This window comes from Octodon degus, unplaced genomic scaffold (assembly GCF_000260255.1).
Source record: "Octodon degus isolate 3935 unplaced genomic scaffold, OctDeg1.0 scaffold00056, whole genome shotgun sequence".
In the NCBI taxonomy this organism is placed as follows: Eukaryota; Metazoa; Chordata; class Mammalia; order Rodentia; family Octodontidae; genus Octodon; species Octodon degus.
In genome coordinates, this window is record NW_004524632.1 from 9,146,200 (window position 1) to 9,154,965 (window position 8,766).

The window sequence follows — 8,766 nt, forward strand, 5'->3', positions numbered from 1 at the left end:
GTGGCCAGCTCAGCCCACGAGGGGGCGGGGCTGGCTGGCATGTGGTGCTGGGGGATTGAACCACTGTCCCTGTGCTTTAGCTAAGCTTGTTCTAAGTAGGTGCTTTAGACCACTGAGCCATCTCACCAGCCCCGAATTCTCTTTTTTTTGTTGTTTTGTTTTGCAACTTAAGAAACTTTACCCTGCAGAATCACTGGGAAATGGCTATATATTTTTTATTTATTTATTTATTTATTTGTACTAAGGACTGGACCCAGGGCCTTTTCAGTTTTGTTTGTTTGTTTGTTTGTTTGTTTTTGGTGAGACATGATTGTGTCAAGTTGCCCGGGTTGGATTCAAACTTGTAATCCTCCTGCCTCAGCCTCCCAGAGTTCTTGTGCCCAGCTTAAGGAAGTTCTTTGAAAACTGACCCTTGGGGCCAGGAAGTTAGCTCAGTAGAATAAGAGCTTCTCTGGCAAGCATAAGGGACTGAGTTCAATCCCCAGTTCCGCAAAAAAGAAGAAAAGAAAACTGAGCCAGCAGCGTTCCTGGTCTAATTCCTGTCCTTTAAACTACCTGGTAACCATTGCCCCGCTCCCCATTTCACAGTTGGCCCAGATGTGTAAGAGCCCCTAGTTGGGCTCTCCACAGCAGCCTTGGCCAGTAGGTCTTCCGCCTGCTCTGCACGGCCTTCCCACTGCATCACAACCCTGAGCTCAAAGGAGTTACAGGGCACCTCCCCCTTGGCCAGGTGCTAGCTAGCCCTGGGCTGTTGAACCCCTATGTTTGTTTGGTCTGGTTTTTTGAGACAGGGTCTCACTATGTGGCCCATGCTGGCCTCAAGCTCACGGCAGTCCTCCTGCCTCAGCCTCCCAAGTGCTTAGATCATAGACCTATGCCACTACACTTAGCCAGAGACCCTTCTTCTTTTTCTTTTTCTTGGTGGAACCAGGAATTAAACTCAGGCCCTTGCACTTGCCAGGGAAGCACTTATTCCACTGAGCCATCTCTCCAGCCCCAGAAACCCTTCTTAAAGTTTTTATTCTATTTTACTTCAGTTTTCCAAGACAGAGTCTTGCTATGTAGCCCAAACTGGCTTTGAACTCACTATGTAGCCCCAGCTGACCTCAAACTCAGAGCGATGTTCCAGCCTCAGCCTCCTCAGTGCTGAGATGACTGGCGTGCACCACCGTGCCCAGTCCGTTTTTATTAAACTGCAGTTATTATACACAAGTGCTGTCTTCCCTGTCCACGGTTCCAGCACAGAGAAATTATATGCCCTAATCGCAGCACTAAACTAAAATCTAACACCTTTGAAAGTCTCGATGGATACCTCAGGGTTCTTCCCACTTTCCACTTCCCTTCATTTTATTTATTTATTTTATTTAATAATACTTTAATATTAGTTTTTAACAGTTCCGTGCGTTTGGTAGGAACCAAGTTCATGATCCTGAATAGTGGGAATGACCAGAAACTTCTCAGTAGGGCCTCAGCATCCTTACTCAGAGTCAGTGAAGCAACATCAACACCAAATCCTCGATCCCTCAAGTTCCCACGTCCACCTACAAGCTCTTTAAAGATGAGCAACATCATGGAGGTTTTTTGAAATAGTAGTGTGTGAAGCAGTTATCACCGTGCCCCATTTGAAATGGTGTTTTCTCCTTTTTTGACTTTCAACACCAGTAGGATACGGTCCTTGTCCTAAAAGAAACTGTTCCCGCTAGGTGTTTTCAGGTGATCAGCGCAGCAGAGAAGCAGGCAGAAGGAAGACGGGAAAGGGGCTTTACTGTCTTTGAGGACACGGGAGAGAATGCGGGAAGGCTGAGGAATTCTCTCACGACAAAGGGAGGCTGAGGCTTTTACAGCCTTTTGCCAAGGGAGGGGGCTTGAAGGGGATGTTCAGATATACCTGAGAAACTGGGGGGTCTTCCCTGAGGTGGTGGGAAGGGTGAAAGCGAATTATGTCCTGGGCTACCCTGGAGAAGAAGGGGGTGGTGGTCTTGGGAAGATAGGCTTTTGTTTTAAGGGTATCGGCCATATTAGATGAGCACCATAATGATTTTAGCAATTCACACTAGGGCCAGAACCTATCAGCTCCCATTTGGGAATATATTCTTCCACTGATGCCCAAGAATGAGTCTCAAAAGAAACCACCTCAGGTGGTAGATGTGGGTGAATCTTGCTCTGTAGAGACTTTTCAGCTGCTTCTATAGCCTTTAAAAGGCTAAGGTTCCTTTTGAAAGCTTGCAGCTGAGATGCCTTTTCTGTGTTTTGATCTCCAAATTTATGCTCCATTTGTTGAAGTAACATTAATCTTTGTGATACCATTTTCTCATGTCTTTTAGAAAGGCAAATTTCTTGAGTGGACAAAGATTTTTTTTTTTTTTCCAGGATACCAGGTATTGAACTCAGGATCCTGCGCTTGCCAGGCAAGTGCTTTTTCTACTGAGCTATCTCCCCGGGCCCGGAAGTCATCTTTATTTTTTTTATTTTTTTTTTAATATTTATTTATTTTTATTTATTACATTTTATTTATTGTGTGTGTGTGTGGCCAGCTCAGCCCACCAGGGGGCGGGGCTGGCTGGCATGTGGTGCTGGGGGATCGAACCGCGGTCCCTGTGCTTTGCCATGCTTGTTTCAAGTAGGTGTTTTAGACCACTGAGCCATCTCTCCAGCCCCCCGGAAGTCATCTTTAATTGAAGCTGTTGCACACTTTCTGCGGGGCGGCCGATGCTCTGGTCGGCTTCTCTGCCCCGGCCAGACTCCTCGCCCGGAGCCCACCTCCGGGCTTTCCGGTAGGCGCTGCTTACTGCCAGTTCCCTTTATTTCAAAACCAACAGCCTGACTCCCTTCTGCTCAGCCCTTTCTTCCCTCGCACTGGGTGCACTGGGTAGCCGGTAAGCGAGAGCCGAGGGCAAATTAGGTAAACGTTGGTGCAAAAACTGCCCAGTAACTCGTGACGTCAACTCTCCCTGAGCTCGGATAGGTCCTACCCACTCCAAACACTATGGGGTGCTCTGGGAGTCCGTTGTGGTCCAAGTTAAGTCTGAGGGGACCTCTCGTGGACATTCACAGAAATGTATCCAAGAGAAAGATAAAAGGAAAGCACCCCACTTTAAGTGCTTCAAAAGAAAGCCCCCCACCCCCACCCCCAGCGCATAGAGACTCCTCCCAGGTTGAAGAGCTGCCTTCATCCTGCATCTCGGCTGTTGATTGCTTTCTCCTTCATCACTCGGCTGGCGACTCGCCCGGCCTGGCGTTTCCCAGAAGGCTCCGCGCCGGGAAGGTGTTTGCAGCTGCTCCGTCATTGTGCGGCCCGCTGCGAGCTGGCGCTCGTGTGTAGGCCCGGCTCAGTTTCTGGTCCCCGGTGTGAAGCTTCACTCGAGGCCCCGGCCTCGGTCCGCGGACTAGGCCGCGACTCCGGGCACCATGAAGCAAGAGGGCTCGGCGCGGCGCCGCGGTGCGGACAAGGCGAAGCCGCCTCCCGGCGGAGGGGAACCCGAACCGCCCCCACCCCCGGCCCCCCAGGACGTGGAGATGAAGGAGGAGGCGGCGGCCGGCAGCGGGGCCCCCGGGGAGGCCGACGGAAAGGCGGCAGCGACGGCGGAGCACTCCCAGCGGGAGCTGGACACCGTCACCTTGGAGGGTACGGAGCTTTGGGTCAGAAGTGCGCCGCGAGCGCGGGTGACAGCGACCGCGGGGCTGCGGCTTCCCCAGGACCGCAGCGCGGCCGCCCCGACCCGCGTTCCTCGGGCTCAGTCCCTCGGACTGGCCGCGGGTGTTGGCCCCATTATCGCGACTCCGGACCGCAGCCCCGAGAAGCCGGTCTCCGCGCGCCCTGGCTTGGGCAGGACCTTGGTCTCGCCGGACCCGGGCGCTCCCTCAGCGCTCCGCGCCACCCCTGCCTGTGCCTGCGCGCGGCTGGTCCGAGCCCCCGCCTCTTCTCTTTGGTGCAAGTTCTGTTTCCTGGTCCTCTTGGTTTTAATTTTCCCACTTAGAGCAGGCTTCCGCATGCGGAGTCGGCAGGGTGACAGCTTCCCGCGTGAACCTGGCGCTCTTTTCTGGGTTCTTGATCGGGAGGACCAGACTGCCTACTGGGTTTTGTCCGAACTGTGCGAGAAACCACCCCAAAATATTGAAAGAAGCCAAGTTATGCTCCTGGGTGGAGCTTTTGAGGACGTGATGACTTTGACTGCAGAGCCGTTACTCTTGAAGTTGGACAGCGTGTGTTGGGGAGGTAGCTCAGTGGCACAAGCGTCTGCTTGGCAAGTGAAAGGTCCTGAGCTCGATTCCTGGTACCTAAAACAAAATAAAAACTTAAAATAAAGTTGAACAACAGTATTAAGGTTCTGCTACCTGAGATAGTCTGATATGGCAAAGGTGCATTATATATATATAGTGTGTGTGTGTGTGTGTGTGTACATATACATATACATACCCCCCCCACCCGCTGTATTTCCCTTTGCCTCTTGGCTATGCTAAAAACCAGTGTACAAAGCTTGTCTCTGGTGCAGTGGGTTAGGGTGTTCAGCTATTAACTAAAAACCAGTATACAGGGCCAGGGAGATGGCTCAGTAGAATAAGCATTTGCCTGGCAAGCGCAGGGGCCTGAGTTCAATCCCTGGTTCTGCCAAAAAAAAAAAAGGAAAAACCAGTGTACAGAATTCATGAATGCCATTTATTGTGATTGTGCCTGGTTCCCCTTATCTTTTTATCTTTTGAGACAGGGTCTCACTGTGTAGCTCAGGCTTGCCTCAGACTCCTGGGTGGTAGGATTACAAGCCTGCACCCAGCATCAAGTGTCTCCCTTAGGACTATCGGCCAGCTTTGGTGAGGAGTGGGAATTCACGATGTCTTTCTTCTTGGTCCTGCAGACATCAAGGAGCACGTGAAACAGCTGGAGAAAGCTGTTTCTGGCAAGGAGCCGAGATTCGTGCTGCGGGCCCTGCGGATGCTGCCTTCCACTTCACGCCGCCTCAACCACTATGTTCTCTATAAGGCTGTGCATGGCTTCTTCACCTCCAACAATGCCACTCGAGACTTCTTGCTGTCCTTCCTCGAAGAGGTGAGTGGGTCAGGCCTCCCACACCCAGGACAAGTCTGGATTTGTTCCAAAGACCTGTCTGTAGCCTGCAGTAGCACAAGTAGAGACACAAGAGCAATCACTCTTTTTTGTTAGTTTTGTTGGTTCTTGGTTTATGAGACGGGGTTGTCTTGCTATGTAGCACAGATTGGCCTTGAACTCTCAGTGATCCTCCTGCCTCAGCTTCTCCGGTGCTGGGTTGACATGGGTCACCATGCCCATCCCTAACCGTTCTAACACCTGGTCAATAACAAGGGACCTTCCTTCCCTGTAGTGTTGCTCTTGCACCAAGCCGAGCTCGTCTCCTAGTAGCCCCACGTCCAACCCTGTTCTCCAATTGTGTAACATCGCTGTTGTCCTAGGAAGAAGCTTCGCCGTGTAGAAGGGCAAAACAGGTGAAGAGCATAGGTTTTGCAGCTAGAGTTGGACTTGAATCCAAACCCTACCAGGGAGTATCTGTAGGGCTAGGGAGTGACTTACCGTCCTTTGCCTCGTTTTACTCATTTGTGGGGTGTGGTGAATAGATTGCAGATGGGCTGAGTGTGCCAAACTCCTAGTACGGGGCCTGACATGTCGCAGACCCAGGTGGAGTGGGTTGTATGGCAGGGCCTGTCCAAGGGCAACCTTGTTCTTCTCTGGAGCTGTGAAATCCCCTTGTGCATCGCGAATCCCAGGTCGCCACCTCCTTCCACAATGCCCTGATCCTGTGCACTCAGTGTAGGGAAACTTGGGAAGTGTGCCCTCCCCACCTGCCTTGGATTGTTTCTACCGCCACATCCCTAAGTTCACTTCACGTGGCTTTCTTCTGGGCTTATCTAGCACAGCATTTGTCCCACTGTCCACAAGGAGGTTAAAATGGCTTTATGTATGTGTCAGTTTCCCCAGGCTTCCTTACACACTTCCTTATTTCCATATGCCAAAAAAAATTGTCTCTCATTCTTGATTTTATCTTCACAATTATTTGGTTGGACCTTGTTTGATAGTATTTGCACTGTAGTGGTTTAGCCAGGCACGGTGGCACACACCTGTAACTCTAGGGCTTGGAAAGCTAAGGCAGGAGTTTGAGGCCAACCCAAACAATGTAACAAGATCCTATCTCGAAAAAAAATTATAATGGTTTACTCTTGACTTAGTTTATAGGCTTCTTGAGGATTTCTTTCTTTTTTTTTTTCTGGCAACAAGGATCAAACTTGAGACCTTGTACTTGCCAGGCAGGTGCTTATGCTGCTGAGCTATCTCCCCAGCCCAAGAATTTTTTTATTTTTTATTTTTTTGGCTGAACCAGGGATTGAACTCAGGCCCTTGCATTTGCTAGGCAAGTGCTTATTCTACTGAGCTATCTCCCCGGCACCATTTTTTAAAATGTATTTAGTACAGGGTCTCACTACACAGATCAGACTCATAGTGATCCTCCTGTTTTCAGCCTCCCAAGCCCTGGGATTGCGGGTGGGCACCCCCACACCCAGTTTCATTGGCCTTCTCAGCACATAGGGGATCGAACCTTGGTCACTGCGCCTGCGTAAGCAGGAGCTTTAGTCCACTGAGCTATCTGGCTGACCCTTTTTTTGGTTTTTGAGACAAGATCTCACTGCATATACAAACTGTCCTTGAACTCACTGTGTAGCTCAGGCTGGCCTAATCTGTGGCAATCCTACTGCATCAGCCTTCTGAGTGTGGAGATTGCAGGCCTGCACCCCCACGCCCGGCTGAGGGTTTCTGACAGCATCTTTTATGTTTCCATCATATTCTGTAAAGGAGTCTCTGGCACTCCTTTAACACTTTAGTGTGTTTACCTCTCTGTTGGCCTCTTTGATTCCCTTAGGAAAAAAACTATATTTTTTGTATCCCTTGTGCCTGGCAAAATCGCAGTATATCAGAGCCCTGAGCAAGTCCAAATGGAAACACACAGTGGATGCTCCGTGTGCTCTGGGCTGGCTGATCCTGCTCTGCCCTCTTGCAGCCCATGGACACGGAAGCCGACTTACAGTTCCGTCCCCGCACAGGAAAAGCTGCGTCAGCCCCTCTGCTGCCAGAAGTGGAAGCCTATCTCCAGCTGCTCATGGTCATCTTCCTGATGAACAGCAAGCGATACAAAGAGGTACCCAGGGGCCGGGGAGATGGCTCAGTGGAATAAGTGCTTCCCTGGCAAGCACAAGGGCCTGAGTTCAATCCCCGGTTCCGCCAAAAAAAACGCAAACAGGGGGCCTGGCCCTAGCTCAGGCCTTTAAGTGGCAGCTTCCACAAAGCTGTCAGCCTCAGGTTGCTGGAGTTCGAACTTCACAACTCTCCCGCTGGCCAAAAGTGCCCTGAAGGCGTTCAAGGAACAACAAAAAAAAAAAAATCCTAAAAAAAATGCAAACAAACAAAGAGGTACCCAGAGCACAGTGAAATGCAGGTCCAAGAGGCCCACCTTGCAGGAGTATTGCAACTGCTACATAAAATAAGGAAATGAGGACGGCACAGAGTGCACTTTTGCAGGACTTCAGTGAACAGTGGCTGCCTTTCTGGGGTGCAGGTTGAGCATCTCTAGACAAAACTCCCAAATCTGAAACTTTGGAGCCCTGGCATGAGCCACAAGGGAGAGAAGTTCCTGGCCTAGCCTGAGTGACAGGTCCCACCCAACACCCAGGCCAGCTCCAAGGACCGCACTGAGTGACCTCAGGCCTAATGGGTAGGCAGTGTGTGAAACTAAAGTGAAAAAGAAATCCTAAATCTGAAGCGCACTTGGTCCTAAGTGTTTCCAGCCAGGAATAGCCTCCACACCAGGGCGGTTCTATTCTCACTTTGAGGAGAAGGTGGCTGCTGTCCTGCATCCCACCCCTATTTCATTTGTTTGCTTTGAGATAAAATTTCACCCCTTTTAGGTATCTAGCCTGGTGGTTCTGCTACTGTCCCAGGCTGCACAGCTGTCACCGCTCTTTCTGGGACCTTAGCAGGCACCACTCCACCACTCCCAGCCATCCTCTATCTTGAGGCTGCGTCTGCTCTGGATATGTCACAGCAGTGGAATCGCAGCTGTGCACTCTTGTGCCTGGCTTCTTTCCCATAGCAAGCCAAAAGGTTTTCTGTCTTTCCTTTTTTTTTTTTTTTTGGATTAGGGATTGAACCCAGGGCCTTCACAATGATTTATGTACCTGGTCCTTTTTCTTTTCTTTTCCTTTTTTTTTTTTTTTTTTTAATTTTGAGAGGTCATCTCCTGAAACCAGAGTTGCCCAGGCTGGGCTTGAACTTGGGATCCTTCTGCCTCTGCCTATCAGAGTGCTGGGATGGCAGGCCTGTGCCTCTGTGCATAAAGTCTTAAAGCTCAGTTCTTGCCATTGCATGTGTCAGCCAGAGCCTCCGTCTGTGGCTGAATGATGTTCCAGCGTCTGGCTGCACCACCTCGGCTCATGCTTCTTGAGCTACCCAGGACTATACTGCACTGGGGCCATTAGGGACATTTGTGCGCAGGCCTTGATGTGCACGTGGTTCTGGCCTGTGGCTCCTGGGAGGGGCCTCACTGGCTGCTGGGCCACACCTCATCCTTCACCCTCTGAGTTACTGCCTATTGCTTCTCCTTTGGCCTCCACCCAGGCACAGAAAATCTCCGATGACCTGATGCAAAGGATCAGTACTCAGAACCGCCGGGCCCTGGACCTCGTGGCTGCCAAGTGTTACTATTACCATGCCCGGGTCTACGAGTTCCTGGACAAGCTGGACGTGGT

The 8,766-nt window shown here is 50.8% G+C and overlaps 1 protein-coding gene across 1 annotated transcript in view; it reads left to right on the forward strand.

Moving 5' to 3' along the window:
- Nucleotides 1-3,259: 3,259 nt before the first annotated feature.
- Psmd3 (proteasome 26S subunit, non-ATPase 3) overlaps nucleotides 3,260-8,766 on the forward strand; it is a 16,481-nt gene continuing 10,974 nt past the window's right edge. Inside the window, exons 1-4 of the mRNA XM_004633716.3 lie at nucleotides 3,260-3,625; nucleotides 4,854-5,044; nucleotides 7,023-7,160; nucleotides 8,636-8,766. The exon at nucleotides 8,636-8,766 is cut by the window's right edge and continues 2 nt beyond it. Coding sequence (XP_004633773.1) covers nucleotides 3,409-3,625; nucleotides 4,854-5,044; nucleotides 7,023-7,160; nucleotides 8,636-8,766 — 677 coding nt within the window. The 5' untranslated portion in view covers nucleotides 3,260-3,408. The remainder of the gene's footprint in view (nucleotides 3,626-4,853; nucleotides 5,045-7,022; nucleotides 7,161-8,635) is intronic.